This window comes from Euphorbia lathyris, chromosome 10, assembly GCF_963576675.1.
Source record: "Euphorbia lathyris chromosome 10, ddEupLath1.1, whole genome shotgun sequence".
Lineage (NCBI taxonomy): Eukaryota > Viridiplantae > Streptophyta > Magnoliopsida > Malpighiales > Euphorbiaceae > Euphorbia > Euphorbia lathyris.
Window position 1 is genome coordinate 45,877,139 of NC_088919.1, and position 19,248 is coordinate 45,896,386.

Sequence of the window (19,248 nt, forward strand, 5' to 3'; positions counted from 1 at the left end):
CCCATGCGAGTAACATTGCACGTTAACTATATTAAAAAGAAAACATTGCACATTTAAAAATAGGCTTGATACATTATTTGTTCATGCAATTATACAAAAAAAAAAAAAAAAAAATGATTGGCTCTGAATTTTTAAAGTGTTTCAATAACCCTCTCAAATTATATAAAATTTCAGTTAGTCTACTGAACTTATGTAAAATATAATCAATTAATCACTCAATTGTAAAAAAAAAAAAAAAAGTTAAGCTGGTAAAAACTTCTTTTTTAATCTATTATGTAAATTATGTAATAACAGTTTAAGGTGCATGCAATATATCTTCAATATGCAACTTATTTTTTTATAACCGAATGATTAATTTATTATATTTTACACAAATTTAGAAGACTAACTAAATATTTTATACAAGTTGGGAAGACTATCGAACACACTTTGAAAGTTTAAAAAGTTGCGAGAATAATGATGTATTAAACCTTAAAAATATTAGGGAAAATTACATAGAAATTCATATTATAAAAAACTATTTACAACTATGTCAAGTCATAATTTTAGATTATGTCAAACTAGTAAAATCAGTACTTTTAATTTATTTTAAGGATGAGAATTTATAAATTAGAAATCTAGAATATATTTTTTAGGATTTATGATTTATGAATTGGAGTCCAGATTTTTTAAATGATGGTGTAAAATCATAATATATAGAGAATAATGATATATTAAAAATTAAGTTTGGTGATATGATTTAATTATAATTTTGTACTTAATTATGAAATACATGACCCAATATATTAACCCATGCGTTTAACCTTTTTCCATTTTTCTAAATGCGTTCAAGGAGCTAATTAACCTTTTCGATTTTTCTAATTGCGTCTAGAGTATTTTTCAACTTTATCCTTTTATTTTAATAACACGATCGCATAAATCTGAAAATAACACGTGTCATAAACATTATTTCTATACATGTCTATTTGTGATTTAAATACATGTTGCTATAGATTTATTTGACACAGACTGATCCTTTATCCTGAGAATGTAGTGAGGAAATGCCATGAAAACCCTGTTTTTTCCTACTGAATTATGTAATCAATTTTGAAGATGCAGTTTTGAAAAATGCATTTAAAGTCTGAAAAAGCAATGATAAACTACCTCTATTTTTTTATTTTGCAGTTCTTTTTGTTTATTCATTTTTATAAATTATTTTATATTCATCAATATTTTCTCAAATTTGCTTGCAAAGAGTAATTAATGCAAATACTATTAATTAAAGCATAATATTTAAGAAAGAATTTTTTTCATATAAAATAGAGATTTAAGAGATAAGTGTTAAAAGTAAATTAGTCAAACCTCGTTAAAATCTTGAAGGTCACAAAAAAAAACTTCCGTATTGTTTTTAAAATTTTATGAGGATGTAATATAATTTAAAACATTCATGCAATTTTCGGGTTTGCAAATCACCCCCTAAACCAATACAAAAATTTCAATCAGATTCTAATCAACTCGAAATAACTAGGATTGTAAAAGACGCTAGACACTAGTCAAGTGAATAGAACCTTTGAAGATTAATCGGAAATTAATCAAGGATTAACCGGATTTATAATTTTTGTATTTTTTATTAAATAAAATACTATATAAATACAATTAAAATATGAATTATACTATATAAAAATAAAAATATTTAGGATAGAAATATATATATATATATATATATATATATATATATATTAATATTATTTTCTTTAATATCCTTAAAAAAATGGATGAATAAAATAACATTAATAACAAAATATGTCAAAATAAAATAAAATTAATATTCTTAAAAAGGCTTAAGGTTTTTTCCTTAGTTTTTTATTATTTAATATTTTATTTAAAATTAAAAAAAATTAACATAAAATTTAAAGATTTTTTTTTCAAAATGGCCACCTGGGACCGCCTAGTTCCGGCTAGGAGACGGAAATCGGTTAATTGATTTATGATGCCCGACTAGTGGAAATCGGGATGGTGTTCTAAAAATCCCCACCTAAACGTCACCTCCACCGATTTTTAGAACACTGGAAATAACACATCCTTAGTTATGTACACAATTGCCACCCCCTACCAACCAATACTTTCCAATAACAGCACTAAATGCCACTCATCAACAGCATAACAGAGGCTTGATGAAGCTACTAAAAAACTTAAGTACCAAATATGAAAAGGCTAATGCTATAACATTTTCAAACCCATAAAGTACAGTGACCACAAAAGTTCACAAAACTGAGGGAGAAATGAAAAAGTTTGAAACTAAAAGACCAACACAAGACATAACACGAAAAGGTAACTAAAACTAAGGACTTCAAAAAAACTCACTTACAATACCATTTACTTCTTCTTGGATCCTTGAACTTGGGTAAAATGTAATCAATTAATCACTCGGTAAAAAAATACGTTAAATGCGGAATATGTATTATACATGTTTTAAATTGTTATTACATAATTCATAAAATAGTTTAACAAAGTTCTTAGAACAACATACCCGACTTTAATCGTTTTACTTTTTTAAAGACGTATGCAATATATCTTCCGCATTTAACTTTTTTTTTTCGCAACTAAGTGATTAATTGATTACATTTTCCGCAAATTTATGGAGCTAAACATTTTATGCAAGTTCAGAGGGCTATCGACACACTTCAAAAGTTCATAAAACCAATCAAACCTTTTGGACAAGTTCAAGTGCAAATAATATATTAAGCCTTTAAATAATTATAAAAATGTTTTTGTGATTGAAAACCTACAAACACAGATGTTATATCCTCTATTAGAAAACACATTTTTTTACTAAAACTATCTAAATTCATCCATGATGCAAATATTCAAAATAAAAATTGCAACCATCTTTCTACACTATTGTACATTTCATAGCAAAAATAAAATATCTTAAAGAAAGACAAAAATAATGACTCAAATTCTAAGCTGGATGCTACATCGACCAAGCTTTCATGCTTTGAAATTTCACTAGGAAAAACTGCATCAGATTCTGCATTTAGGAAAGCAGAAATTCACACTACAAACTCCAATATTCTGCTTGCTCTAACAAATTCATCTGAGATTGACCTACATTTGCCCATATGGCAACTGGTTTTTAGTACCATAATTTACAACACAAGACAGATTTTTTCAAAGTTTAGTTACGATGATTTTTACGGTACACGGGAGGAGCCAAGGTAGTAGTACTCTCATGTGTTTATCCCATCAATCAGCCTGGTATACATCAATCAGCCTATTGATCGAGTCCATAGTCCTCCCCGAAGTATCTATCAACTAAACCATTAGCCATATTTCTCAGATCTTCATTCTCATGGAACTGAAACCTTTCCATTGCTTCAATCCCATCCTCTAGTTCGATGAGCTTCGGGCCCTCGCCATTCGGCATACCCCTCAAAACCTGCAACAAGATATTAGCATCGTAAGGTCTCAAATTCAACGCTCAAAGAATAGTGATTTCACAAGCTGTAAGATTCTTGTAACCCTGAATATGAAAAATCATCACGAACATAGAATTTTATAGCCCAAATCAATTCATTTATCCCCATGATCGTTTTGTCATTCATCATTAAGCACACAAGGCAAACCACAAGATCAAAAACAAATTGCACAGCAAGAAAAGGCTTATTACGGATGAGTTAACTTGCCCATATCAGCACAAATTCAGACAAGTCTGAAATAATTCCGTCCCATGGTTTAGAAGGCTTTTTAAAAGATAGTTCCTGAATGCTGTCAGTATATTGGATCATAGTCTGATATATTAAGTCACAAAGATATGGTAAATAAATCCTTTGCTTACCAGCTCCATAAATTGAAGACCCAGTCTTGCAGCTTCTGTATCTACGGATCTAACCAAGTCAATGAAACCAGGAACACACCCTCTATTGACAAGGGAAACCAAGTTCTCTAAGATCAGGTCCGGCTTTCCATTGCCTTCTGTTGGGGCGACACAGAGATTACCCAAAACATATGCTACTTCTTTTCTTATATCAAATGGTGCAGTTGAAAGAAGACGCAATAACAATGGTACTGCCTCACTAGAATAGATCAACTGCTTGTGCTCAACTGAACCAGCAGCTATATTAGATAACACCCATGTAGCTTCCTACATAGTCAATAAAACTCTTACAACTGAGAAATAACACAGGATTGATGTCAAAAAGATGGAAAAAGAAGTACCAACTTGCCTTCTTCATGACTCTGTGCTCACTCTTCAAACATTTTACGAGCACCTCAACTATATTATCTGAAAGTTTCATATAAGTCAATATTTTGAGAAGCATGAGTGATGAGAGAGGTTCAGAATTTCTCAAGTGAAGCAAGTATTTCACTAACCCATGATTTCGCGTCCAGGAAGAAGAACAGTAGAAATTGTGTGGGGATCACCGGCTATAAGATTACCTAAACTCCGTAACACCTACAAGGGATTACTTGTTAGCTAACCCAAATCAAATATTAAACAATAATAACCCACAGGTCTCGTAAAATCAGTTAATTGCATATGCAGCATAATGTTCATAGGAGCATATGCACAGGCATTCCAAAAGCATTTAACTGCAAATGCCACTTAATTGTACCATCAAGTCTCACTTTTTCCAACACAAGATTGAAGGCTTCCGCTTTCATTTGGAAAGGAACTAAGCCGAGGAACTCATAAGGTATTATTTTCAAGAGCACATTTATGGGAAACTAGCACACACCATTAGAAGTTAGAACCACTCTACAAATTGGTGATTAAATGCTTTTCATATGACTAAGCTCACAACATAAACCAAATTTAAAGTTCACAAACAGAGATATGCTGAAATACATACGGAATATGCAGAATGAACATTTTGGGGAAAGACAGGTCAGCACATCACATAAATAGTCTAACTCAATAAAAGCTTTTAAGCTCTCAAATATCAGGTTACCGGAATGAGCAATTGCAAGCTGTTTGATGTTGCTAATCTTTGTATAAGCAGTTGAAGGACATCTTTTTTCACGAGCATATTGGTGGCAATATTTGAAAGTGCTGAAAGATACACAACAATCCATGCTACTTCAGTTGCTAACTCCTCGTCCCTGAAATCAATAAACATATTTAACTATAGTTTAGACTTTAGAAGAGACTTTTGACCGAGAAGAAAATAATTTTAGAGCAATGATATCATTTTCCAGCCAAAAAAATTGTAAATTCTTTTCACCAAGTAGATGGAGTGCAAAATCAACTAGTTCTCCAGGAATTCTTCCCATGTTAGGTTTAAGTTAAATGACAAGCAGATCCTTAAGATATCGTTAATGAGCAACGCACATGTAGCAAAATACCAGGAATGACACAAATAAACTCAAAAGAACAGGAGGAAAAAGAAAAGGTTCTTTTTCAAAAAAAGCAGCTTCAGATGTACAACAATGTCAACAGGACAATGGTTTTCCATTAAATTTAATGGCAAACTAGGGGGGAGAGAGAGAAGAAAGACGACATACATAAGGAAAACCTGACATTATTAAGCAATCATCATATATGTATTGATGCAAGAAGCACAAGCATGCATGACATTGAGCATTACAATGTCCTACTGCCATAGTTGCGAAAGGCGATCGCCTGGGTCGCCTGAGGCGAGAGGCGGCCTAGGCGATCAAGCCCCCGCCTTCTGTGATGGAAGGTGGGCAAAATTCGAAAGGCAACCTCCTTTCCGCCGCAGGCGAGAGGCGGTCTTCTTTGAGTCTAGAGCTAGTGGAGTGGAAGAAGAGTCCTATAGTAATAGGGCAAAAGGTAAAAGTGTTGTGTCTACATCCGCCCCAAGTACTAGGCCTACAAAGACATATGTGAGAGGAAACACATCTTCTCGGGCAAGAAGAGTCAATCCTCCTCTAGTTATTAGAGATGAGGAAGAAAATGATGATAATGATGATGACGACAAGGAGGATGAGTATAAAGATGAAGATGAATACAAGGATGAAGAAGTGGAAAACATTAATGATGACATGGAGCTTGATGATGAGGATTTGGATTGATGATGATGTTTGTTTGATATGTTATTAGGAATTAGGTTTTATTTTGGAATTAGGTGTTATTAGGATTGATGATGATGTTTGTTTGATGATATCATTGATATGTTATTAGGATTTGGAGTTTTATTTTGTTTTACAACTTTAGAAGTTAAACTAGTCAATTTGAGTTATGGTTTTATTTTTATTTTTTGTTTTTCTAATGTTTTTGTCGCCTCGCCTCAAGGCGATATTTTGCCCTTATCACCTCGGCTCGCCTTTCGACTTTCACAACTATGCCTACTGCAGACAAAACATATCGAAAAGAAGCAATAAGGCTTCAGAATATAATATATATAAGGATAATACCACAACCTAATCTCTTCTCACCAAGTGACTTTTAGGTAATTAGCATCTTCTCGTGATATATTGAACTTATATATAAAAAGTTGGCCTTAAGTCAAGGCTTTAAGTAAAAAGTTTTAGTTTGCATATTAGGAACAAGGTTGGAAAAGAAAAACACACACCAAAACCATATAATTGTGCTCAGTAAAACAGGCCAATCATCTTTGCCAGCAAGACTTAAAAAAACATAAGTGCCAAATCACATACTCTGCAAATGGCAGTCAATTATAAAACTAATGACCAAAAGCAATCCAAACAAATTGACAAGTGTTTACATACGCTTTTCTCAAGTGTCGAAATATTGCATCCAGCACTCCATCAACTTTGATGAGCTCTGTTGCAGCTTTAGGATCTGGTCCCTACATACAAGAAAACTAAAGGTATGTTGTAAATGGAACTTTTTTATTAATACGTAAGTAAAAAGAATCTGAATTGTCAGAGATTAATATAAAAGCTATTATTGGGCCTTAAGTATAAGCTTAAACTATTAGTTCAATTGATTCCATGACATGGTATAAGAGCCCTTTTAACCAAATGATTAAGGGTTTGATTCATGGCAACCCCATTTGTTGATTTAGGTAAGATGGGCATGTATTGTTCACGCTTCAAGCCCAATTGACATTAGCGTAGGTGTGTGTCAGATATTAATATGAATTGGACCTTTAACTGTTAGCTTAAGCTTTTAGTTCAATTGATTCCTTGACATGTTATCAGAGACTCTTAGACCAAGTGGTCAGGGTTCGATTCATGAAAGCGACATTTGTAAATTAAATTTGAACACATGGTGGGATGAACCTGTGCTGTACAGGCTTCAAGCCCAATGGGCATTCTCGTGCGCGGTGCGTCAAAAATTAATATAAAAGCTATTATTAGGCCTTAACTATCACCTTAACCTACTAGTTCAATTTGTTCCATGACATGAATAAATTCATGATGAACTAAATGGAAGTTTTTCATTTTTCCAAGTAATGTTGTCACTACTTGGCTTAGACCCCAAAAAAATTCATGTTGCAACTGGTATCTATCAGCCTGGAGATACAATGGGTGGTAAAATCAGGAGAATATAAATGCTCAAGGCCTTAAGTCTGATAGATATAGAATTGCTGATGAAGAGAATCTCGAAATTAAAAGAGACAAAAGCCAATGAAGCAAGAGCAGTGAATAAAAATAAAGCTTATGCATAAACTTGGACAACATTGAACAGAACCACACCAGGGTTGACTTTCACAGCCTAATTTAATGAGATAGACCAACAGATAAGGGAAAAGTGAATGAAGATACACCATCTAGGCTCTAGCATTACAACACAGTTTCTAGAGATCTCAACATTCTGAGCATTAAACACCCAATTTCTAGGACATCTCAAGATTCTCAGGACATAAATCTTTTAAGGTCTTGCAAATTTATGTTGCGCTGAAGAAGAGCCTTCCAAAATTCTCTTCTAGAACTTACGTTTCTAGGATATAACCCATCTAAGGAGGTACACAAGAAATTAGTTGTGTTATGTATAATGTAGCAACTAATAATATTATCAATATGTGTATTATGTGTCCTATCCTATGTCCTTGCTCATGTGTCAAACTCAATGTGTTATGCCTGACCTTAGAGTAAGTGTCTTTGTAATAAAAACTGCCTGGTCACTTTATAATTGTCATGGAACCAATTGAACTAAAAGCTTAAGTTGGTAGTTAAGGCCCAATTCCTATTAATATCTGACACACCCCCGCACGCGAATGCCAACTGGGCTTGAATTGTGAACAACACATGCTCAACTTACCATGTGTTGAAATTAAATCAACAAATGAGGTTGCCGGGAATCGAACCCTTGATCACTTAGGCTAGAAAGCTCTGATACTAAGGGCTAAGCAAATAGCTTCCTCAAAAGTGCATTTCCCTTGAGAAAATAATTTTTACTCTACTGAAAGAAATGCACTTTGAGGGTCAAACATTGCATCTGTAAAATACAAAACTCAGCAACAATTTTCCATGAGCTGTCATCTGGGGGCTGAATTGAAGTTTTAAGTTTGGTTTTCAACGCCCTTCTTGATTCAAATCATCAATGCATAAGAGATCAAACACAAAGTATACTAGTATCTCCATGACAAAGTAGACTGTACAATTGGACCAAGAGTCCTCACCACACCAACTCGTGCACATGCATGAATGAGAAGTTCATGAGAATGTTCAAAACCTTGATAAGGTTCGATAATGCCCATGCAGCAGTTCTGACAGTTGAGCCTTTGTTTGGCAGCATCATTCTGGAAAGAGGGAGTAAGGCTCCTTGGGATAGCAAAACATTTCTCAAATCATCTCCTTCACCGGCAACATTTCCCAAGGCCCATGCACACTGCTCAGCAACAGGCGAGGAACTTTTTTCTGCAGGGAATGCAAATATAAATGCAACACCGAATTTAGCACAGTTATCCACTGAAGTTCTAACTGATCACGGCTCATAAAAGAATGAATGTAGATGCTGTCAACAACGTGACAAAACCTTGAACTAGTTGCCCAGATGTGAAATTTTTAACAATTGTGATCTTCATAAAAGATAAAAGTTCAGGAAAAAAGAATCTGCACAATCCATTTAGCTGTCAGACTTAAATCCAAACAAATGGTTTCAAGTATGTTCTCACATTAATCCAATGATATTACTTGTATGCTAAGTATTTAAAAGAGAAGGCATGGAAAAGGTTTTCCTTGGTACTAAAGTAAATGAGCAAGCCATCACCAACCTCCAAGATGTGCAATAAGCAATGGTAATGCAGGAAGTAATGCCTTTGTTTCTTCGGGTTTTCCAGCTGCAATGTTTGTAAGGCACCAAGCTGCTTCAAGCAACTGCAATATTACAAATCGGAAAAATAGATTAAAGAAAAAGAAAATTGCTTTCTGTTCCTATTGCCCAATTTAACGCAGCCATAAAGTAAGGGTTTTCCATATTGTTCATAGACCATAACAAAATTTATTGCGCATCACAGCCATTACTTAAGAGCAAAATGCATCATCTGAATGTAGGGTGGAATCATGAAAATGCCAATTAACAGATGCAGAACATAAAAGTGGCACAAAGATCCACGCATCTTATCTTCCCCTATCACCTTTAGCTAAGAAAAGAAAGTTATTTTGTTGAACTAATTCTATGCAGATAATTGCATACAAACAAAAATAATTTGGGATTGACTGATACCTAAAAAAACATCACCTGTTCATCAGGAGAACCAAATGAAAGGCATTGAACAAGTAGGGGGATTGCTCCAGCGTTTAGAGCAGCCTGAATGGGAGGGAATTCTGATCTTGACAGCAAACGCCTTAGTTCACGAAGGGCACTGACTTTCTTCTGCATTGCACCTTTTCCCCTAACAATTCAAGACCATATTACAAGCAAATGAAACATCAGGTAAATACCCCAAAACAGACCAAGCATCAATCAAAGTAGATGACAGTTACAACACATATTGATATCATGCATAAAATATGCAGAAACAATAAGAATTCGATGGCCATAATTGCGATTAGTACAATATACGAAAATGATATTCTACTGATATCTGAAAATCATATCTGACTCCTTCCCAAATCATGGCATTTTCCTGCATTAAGTTTCTCATAGTTCTATGCCAACTGCAGCATGCACCTCTCTAAAATCCCTTCTGATGACTTTTGACTAACTACTTCAAAAGCACTATCTTTATCACTGGTAAGAGAAAATATCATGGCCCTAAGTGGATGAAGTCCATAGAGAAAGTCATTTATGCGAGTATAATAGACAAGCTAATGCAGTAAAGACACCACCTAAAGTTTAATCACCAGATCAAAAATAAAGAATTTTAGTTGTAAACACAGACCTAACTCACCCCAAAAGGTACCTCAAAGGATGAGGATTGCTGCATATACATAAGGAGCTATATAATATAGCTCTCTAATTAAGCAACATGGGATATCTAGCACACACCCCTCATGCCCAGAACCATCTAGAACGGGAAACAAATATTCATAGGTGGCCCAAATTGAAAACCAAGCTCCGATACCATGTAAGCAAAGGTCTAACTCACTCTGAAAGTACCTCAAAAGAGGAAGATCGCCTCATATACATAAGGAACTATATACCTCCCTCATTAAGGGATCTGGGATATCTAACACTAGTTCATAAATAAGAACAAAGGAAACCATCCCTCCACCTAAATTAAATGCTTTTATGCCTTACCCTCCCAACTAACAAATATTAAAGAAAATTCTCTTACTAATTGTACAGGAACGACTGCAAACCTACAAGTTTTCAACAGCCCAGCTGATACATGAAATACCAAAAAGTTTATGTCATTCCTCGTGAACTTCAACTTCAAAGAAAATGCAAAGGTAAATGATATACCATTTCTACTTTTCATATCCAGAGAATACGGGAAGCAGCATGCTTATTTATGCAAAAACAAACGTTTCACAGATGGTAGGTGATAACATATAGAGAATAACATACTGAAAAGCAATAGAAGACTTCAACTCCTCTACAGCAGAAGAAGTTTGAGCCTCCAGAATCGACTGCTCTTCATCAATCATCATATCACTGTCAAGTAGAGTATCACTATCAGCATCACCACTAGTTCCTACTCTACAAAGACGCTTTGCCCGCATCAAAGATTCTCTCCTTTCCTTCGCCACTGCCACAGCATTCTGCCGCCGCCTCTGCGCCGCAACATTCCCCACTACTCGCAGCAAACACAAGAAAGAAGCATTTATTATTAAGCTCGCCAAAAACCACAAATAGAATCGTAGTCACAGTGCAAAACTATAAACAAATAAACAGAAACGAACTCTTAGATTGCTAATCCATAAAACATAAAACCTAAAGTAGCAGAAGGAGGAGCATGCCTGAAGACTTTATAGGATCTCTTCTATGAGAAGCTAATCCATCGTCCGCCATTGCAGAGCGATTTTGTGCTATACTTGAATTTTGAACGGAAGAGAAGGAGAGCAGAAAGAAAAGCCCCTCGAAAATGCAACTTTGGGAGAATTTCTGCAAATTCACGCTTCAATAGCTAAAATTTGCCGCCTACTTGACTTCGTTATTGTCACATTGCAGAGAGATTCTTTCTCTGCACCAAATGAATTCAGTATTCAGTTGAGTAAAATACACCTATGCCCCTCAACTTTGACATTATTAACATAATGACCCTAAATTTTAAAACCCGAGATAAAAACTTTTCCATTTATATCAACATAAAAATCTAAGTGATCATTAACCATTGCTAACATTTAACCACGTGAATTGCATTTCAGGTAACAAAATTCATCCATTGAACCCCAAAATATAAGCATATTCATATATTATTCAAGTTCATGTAAGTGTTTTTTCTTCATTTTACATACACATTATTCAAATACGCAGTTAATTAATTTAATGTTTTTACATTAAACCCGTCATTTCCAGTTTCTCCATTTCTCTCACCATGTCGCATACAGTTGTTGTAAATGCAACATATATTAGACCTATTCTCCTTTTTATGGATGTTGGCAGTGGTAACTTTCAGATCTCTCTCATTAAAACATATTCTCCACCATTAAAAAAAATGTCTTTCATCTTAAGTAATTGTTTCACATTTTCGTGGTCCATAATTTTCAAAAAGTTCTTCAGAGAAATTGTTTTCTAAAAAGTTATTCAAAATCCAATATATAGTTCCTTAAAAAAAATCCCAGTAAAATGATTCTCTTTGCAATCGTTTTTCTATGAAATAGTTCTCATCGAGAAAGGTTTCCTATAGAAAAGGTTTTCCCTAAAACATAGCTCTCCGTGTAAAAGGTCTTTGCAGTACTCTTGCTTATTTCTTTGATAGTAATGTATGACCATAAGGCAACATAATGAACTTTTCTTTAGAATAAAGTTAAAAAGCTCGCGAGTCTTTGAAACATCAAACTTGGATCGAGTAGAGTTATCATTGAAAATTTTCTTTGATGTCTCATGTCCTCTAATGGGCTGGCATACTAAAGGGCATACATGAGTTTCGGTATTTTTCAAGTCTACCACTCTAAGCTTTTGATTATTATTTTCTAACATGGCATATTTCTTTCTTTAACTTTCTTCTCTCATTTTATCCTCGTATTTTGTTACTAATTGTGATATTTTATCCCTATCTTTAACTGTTTTTAGAGTCTTTTGATTTAGTTTAAGTTGTTTTTCATAACTTTTTTAGTTAAAATATATGTGTAAACTCATTTTATGAATTCAAGTTGAAGTCCTTAAGTTTTAGTAACTTTTTGACTTAATTTTACTCACTTTCAGTCACTTTCGTTTTTCCTAGTTTAGATTTTTTTATTGAAAGGTTGGTTACCGAGGAGAGAAGCGAGAGCAGCTAATCCCAACTAGGTTGGCACCAGCAGGCAGACGCAAACAACCCCGAACCAAATATATTAAAATAAGAAGAAAAAAGAGTTTACAAACAGAACAAGCAAAATCGAAAAGGAATCAAAGTTTAACAAATTCCAAAGTATTCAGTTTTTTTGGCATCTTTATAGACAAAAGATGCACAAAAGTCCGGGAAATAGGTCCACCAACGTGGCTCTGAAAGTGATAGCGGATGTTTAGAAAGACAGTCAGCAACTGTGTTTGCCTCCCTATAAACATGAGAAATTCGTATGATTTGTTGATGGCATAGCTGCAAACAATAAAACCAATCCTTTCTAATTTCCCAATGCACATCAGTGGATCACGAAGCAAAAAGATTCACAACATAGACCGAATCGCATTCCACCCATAGAGGAAACCAATTATAAATTGCTACTTTTTTAATTGCAAAAATCACTCCCTTCAATTCTGAAAACCAAGCTTCTTTATTTCCAGGAGGAATAGCAGAACAAGCTCTAGGGAGGCCTTTACATGTTCGAAACACATCACCACAGCCAGTCACAGTCGAACTAGCGGCACCATCGGTGTTAACCTTGGTCCAGGAGGTCGGCGGGGGGCTGCCAAAAAAATGAAATTACTCTGCTCAATGGGCGAGGAATGCCAGAAATGTTGAATTTTCCTAAGATCTCCTTGTCCGAAAAAGAACTTCCAATGCAACCTTTCCGAAAAAAATCGATTTCTTTAATAGACTTCCAAACCAAGTGGAGAGCCATGGAAATATTAGGGTCAATGCTATTAAAAATTGCATCATTCCTAATACGCCAAATAATCCAAATTGCGCTAACAATTGCACCACACCAAAGATTTGCAATCTGAGAACTAAAAGGAACAGCCATTGCTTTTAAAATTAAATTATGAATATTGGAAGAGCAGTCCAACCTTGCACCAAAGATCCTCCCAATAGCAATCCAAATCTGTCTAGAGAATGGACACTGAACCATGATATGATCATGAGTCTTAGCATCGTTTTTGCAGAGAAAGCAATATGAAACCAGACTGAGCCCGCGTTGCTGCAAATTTCCCGCAGTGGCAAGCTTGCCATGAATAGCTTTCCTAGTTTAGATAATTTTTTATTTCTAGTTGTCATTTGTGTGATAATTTGAATTAATGAATTAGGAGTTATCCTTTAAAAAAATTGGTTTTATTTTGAATTTGATTAGTTGATTTAAGGATTTTTCAGTTAAGGGAACAAGAAAATTGTCAGACATGGACTAGAGACCGGCAAACCCTTTCTAATGCTTAAGTCGGTAGTGAGAATACGTAACTTGAAAGCAGTTCTGTATGAATGTGCAGTAAAAAATTGTGTACCTATATTGATGAGTTCCACGCTATTTATAGATAACCGTTTACATCTTGGTTTGTGCCTTCGTACACGTGTCAATATATGATTGGTTTGGAACTTATAATTCCGTAATATACTGAAGTGAGCGCGTATATTGAAATCCGAAGCTCTTTTCCCTTATTTGTTCCGGAAAGGTCTTTCTTGATGGATGATCTGGCATGATATATCATTTAATGGGGCTGGGCTTATTCGGTTAAGCCCATGACATTATTTAATACCATATCAATATATATTTGTCACATGTAATATATAAATCACCAAAACATAATATACACAATATAATTACAAAATAATAAATTATCACATTAATAGCATTTCATAATTAATACTACAACTTCATACACGTTTTCATGTTAATTTCTTAATTAATTAACTAAGAGTCCTGGTTGCGAGGTAGAAGTATACCTAATGATTTTCCAGCCATTCCAATCTATCACAATCTCAATCTTATCATAACATACAACACATGATACCACTCCCCGCCAGGTATCCTCGCACTGTCACAATACGTAGCAAAACAATACAAAGAATCTCCCGCATTCTGAGATACTTCGACACTAGCCTCAATGACAAGTTCTTATCAATCAATCTCAATTGATCCATATATACCAACAAACAACACGTAAATGAAAGAACCATTGAATATCCACCAAGGTAAGATATTAGTTTACCATTATTCTCTATTTGTTAAGTCTATCTCCCAGCACAACTAATATTATATAATCAAGCACCGAATCTTTACCACTGTTCGAAACGAAGGCCGCGTGGACCACCTAGGTCCCACCTAGACGCTCAAAATCGAGAATCCGTCCCGATTTTCTACGATTAGTCCCTCTAGGCATTTTACTGAGTCCTAGGCGATTTTCAGCCGCTTGGGCTTCGCCTAGACCGCCTCGACACCGCCCAGGTATCGCATAAGCAACAATGAACAAAAGCATTTTTAATTGTAAATTTATTTGTTTGCTTTATTATAATTCACTTTTAAGTTATTTCAATGATATTGTTGTTGAAATGTTGATGTTTACAAATATACATGTTTTCTATATTAAATAATTTTATATTATTATTTTTAGATAGTATAATACACAGCTCAATTGAATTTATATAATAATTTGTTGATTAATAAATAAAAAACACAAAAATACAAATCAATTAATCCTCGATTAGTCTCCAACTAATCCCCGATTAATCCTCGAGGGCCCCGTCCGTCCGACTAGCGCCTAACTTTTTCTACAACCTTGATCTTTACACATGTCCATAACATCTATAATTCATATCTCAACTCAAAGCAACATCATAAGAAATTGAGACAGTCAAATTTACACAACACATCACATCACGTACCCTTCAATTTCAATTTTAGTGTATAAATAATGATATATAAACACAACAATCAATGCATTAAGCACATTGATATGAATATACACTTCGTTCGTGAGAAAATCGCTCGAGATCAAGTATGTGTCCTACATGTTCTTTCATGCTATCAAATTGGTGATATCTTCACTAAGGGTCTTCCGCTGCAAACTCTTTGATGATTTCCAAGACAATCTGATGAGGGCATCTTATCCCTAGACCCGAGCCCATAGCAACGAGGAGCTACTCGAGAGAACCCACCTAAGGAGAGCAAAGACCCAGCCAAAACAGAGGGCACGCGGGGCGTGTCTAGCAGGATGCCAAGCGTGGGGAGTGTTGTCATGGGAGGAGGATCAAGTAATGCAGGGACGCGGGGTGCCACCATTAACACGTGGGGCGTGGATAGCAATCTCGAGCAGGAAGCTTCCCAGAAGGTCAAACACGCAGGGCGTACGCCTTGGGCGCCACGCGTAGATTCCCATCCACAGAGCCATCAAACTCAGGAGCCTAATGACGCGGGGCGTATTCCGCAGGACGCCACGCATAATGAGTACGAGCAAGCACCTCCAAGTTCAGGAGCGCATCTACGTGGGGCATAGCACTAGGGCGCGGGGCGTACTTGTCCAGGAGAATACTTCTCCTCCAAGTTCTCACCTCGAGGGGACCAATTTCTGTTACTCTTCATTTACTGTTTTGCCATTACCCTCTTATTACTAAACTGCCATGGACTCTCCTATTTTCCTATTATACCCTTATGCACATGTTTTGGGCAAAACCCTATTCATGGGCTTTTGGGCTTTTCCCTTCTTATTTGGGAGAGTATTTAAGTTCCTCTCTTTGTAATGTTTAAAATTTTTTAATGAATATTATATTTTGAAGCCTCAATTGGAGCAAGGATTCATTCCTTTGGGTTTATTCAACCTTCAAGTTAAGCTTGAGAAGTTTGTAATCTTTGTTGGTTTACGATTAAAACCTTCAGATCGATTTTATCTACATCAGTTGGTATCAGAGCCGAGTCGTTTTCCTTGACCGGAGACTTTTTCTCGGGAATGGTTCAACCTCGTATCACAAACGAAGCCACTAGATCCATGAAGCAACGAGTTGAGTCACTAGAAGGCAATATGAAACATATCACGGAGTCTCTAAGAACAATGGAGGAGAAACACGAGACGAGTACCCGAGATTTGCACCGTCTCATTGAAGAACTCACAATAGCAACCCGCCACAATAACAATCTTCTAACCGGAGAACCTCACCGGAGACAAGAGGAACAAACCTGCCATCTACTTGAATGGCAACCGACACCACCACCAAGGATAGCTTATGCACCCCAAGCAATGGACCCTCGGGTTCAAGAGGTAAGGCGGACTAATCCCGTAATCATTAGAAATGTGGATAGTGACAGTGATGGGGAGTTATTTGATGATTACGATATGCCTAGGATTGCTAGGAATATGGGGATTAGGATGGATGATAATGCCATGAATGATAGACCTAGGCATGATGTGCATGTAAATGATGCTGTTGGTCCCGCGCATGTGCGTGCCGGGAATATGGATATTGTGTATAATGATGTTGTAGGTGGTTATGAAAGGGGAAATGTTGGTTTGAATGACCCGTATGGGGGCCGAGGTAATGAGAGGGGCGGATATAGAGACGAACCGAATGTGAGAATGGGGTATGGAGGAAATTTTGATAGAGATGATGCCTTCAAATTGAAAGTGGACTTACCGTCATTCGAGGGAGAACTCGATATAGAGGGTTTCCTCGATTGGTTGCTTGAGGTAGAGCGGTTCTTTGCTAATGCGGGAATACCAGAAGATCGGAAAGTTAGGCTAGTAGCTTACCGGTTGAAAGGAGGAGCTTCAGTTTGGTGGGATAACATGAAGGAAGGGAGAAGAAGAGGAGGAAGGGAACCGATTAGATCTTGGCTAAGGATGAAATCGATGTTGCGAGAGAGGTTTCTACCACCCGATTATGAGCAGTACATTTACAGTTCCTATCGGAATTGTTCCCAAGGTGCTAGGAGTGTGCACGAGTACACCTCAGAGTTCTTGCGGCTTTCGGCAAGGGCTAACTTGTCGAAAATCGAAAGCCAAAAGACTTCAAGGTATCTTGAAGGGCTGAGATACAACATCCAAGACCGGATTGGAACGCAAATGGTGATTCGGGTGCAAGATGCCCGTAATTTAGCAATGAAGGCCGAGGCACAGTTGAGCTTGAGGGGACGTGAAGGCTATAGGAGAGCCGGGGTTGAGAATACTTATGGAGGGAGAGGAGCTCTCAAGGGAATTGACAAGGGTAAGGGAATCGCAAGTTCAAGCGATCCCAAGGCGCCAAGTGCGGGAAAGACACCTAGTGGAGATGTGAGGCCTTTTAAGGCGACACAACCCCCTAGGGGCAATAACCCCTATGCTAGACTGGCTTCATTTAAATGTTTTCGATGCAATGAGCCGGGTCGCCGTTCCAATGAGTGTCCCAAGAGGAGAAGTGCCAACATGGTTGAGATGTACGAAGATGATTATGAGTATGATGATGAAGGGGATGTTTGTTGTGACCCCGTTGATGGTGAGTACGAGGGAGAGTATGATGGTGGGCAAGCCATACATGTTGTGAGGAGACTATTGGTTTCAAGTAAAGTAGAATCGGATCAACGACATCAATTGTTCTGAACCCGATGTCTAGTGCAAGGGGTGAAGTGCAATGTGATCATTGATAGTGGGAGCCAAGAGAATATTATCAGCGATACCGCAGCTAAGAGGCTTGGGTTAGAGATTGAAGCGCACCCTAGTCCGTATAGTGTGGGGTGGATCAAGAACGTCGGAGAGCTGAAAGTCACTCAAAGGTGTAGGGTTCCTCTTGAGATAGGGGAGTACCGGGATGAAGTTTATTGTGACGTTGTGGAGATGGATGCTTGCCACCTACTGTTGGGACGCCCGTGGCAATTTGATAGGGATGCTACCCATGCCGGAAGGAAGAACACTTATCGGTTTATGAAGGACGGCATTCGGTATGTGCTAACACCTCTATTGGGAGAGACCAAAGACAAAGGAAAGTCTACCTTGATCATTTGCCCAACTCACAAGGCGTTTATTAACGAGTGTGAGGAAATCCAAATGGTCTATGTAGTGATAGTGAAGTCGAGCACACCGACGCATGGGGTAAGAAGCGAAGCTGAAGAAGTTCCGGAAGATGTGGGAAGATTGCTCAATGAGTTCCGTGATGTCTTTCCAGAAGAGTTACCATATGGGTTGCCACCTCTACGGGACATCCAACACCACATTGACCTAGTGCCGGGAGCTAGCTTTCCTAGTCTTCCTCACTACCGGATGAGTCCCAAGGAGAGTGAAGTGATGAAGGAGAAGGTGGACGAATTGATAAGAATGGGATATGTTAGGGAGAGCATGAGTCCATGTGCGGTGCCGGCTTTGTTGACGCCCAAGAAGGATGGGTCGTGGAGGATGTGTGTGGATAGCCGAGCCATCAACAAGATTACCATTCGGTACAAATTCCCGATTCCCCGACTTGATGATATGCTTGACCAATTGGGTGGTTCCAAGGTCTTTTCGAAGATCGATTTGAGGAGTGGGTACCACCAAATCCGGATCAAGGCGGGAGATGAGTGGAAGGCGGCGTTTAAGACGCGTGACGGACTATATGAGTGGTTAGTGATGCCCTTCGGGATGACCAATGCACCGAGCACTTTCATGAGGTTGATGAACCAAGTATTACATCCGGTGATTGGGAAGTTTGTGGTGGTCTA

The 19,248-nt window shown here is 36.9% G+C and overlaps 1 protein-coding gene across 1 annotated transcript; it reads right to left on the reverse strand.

The window, feature by feature from the left end:
* Window positions 1–2,854: 2,854 nt before the first annotated feature.
* Window positions 2,855–11,483, reverse strand: LOC136209756 (importin subunit alpha-9). The gene is made up of 11 exons (XM_066001339.1): window positions 11,257–11,483; window positions 10,865–11,090; window positions 9,593–9,746; window positions 9,126–9,228; window positions 8,585–8,769; window positions 6,673–6,752; window positions 4,932–5,082; window positions 4,354–4,435; window positions 4,206–4,264; window positions 3,818–4,123; window positions 2,855–3,418 (listed from the first exon to the last, which is right to left on the reverse strand). Exons 1-11 carry the CDS (start codon window positions 11,306–11,308, stop codon window positions 3,254–3,256), a joined length of 1,563 nt encoding a protein of 520 aa, XP_065857411.1. The 5' UTR covers window positions 11,309–11,483; the 3' UTR covers window positions 2,855–3,253.
* Between the last annotated feature and the right edge of the window lie 7,765 nt (window positions 11,484–19,248).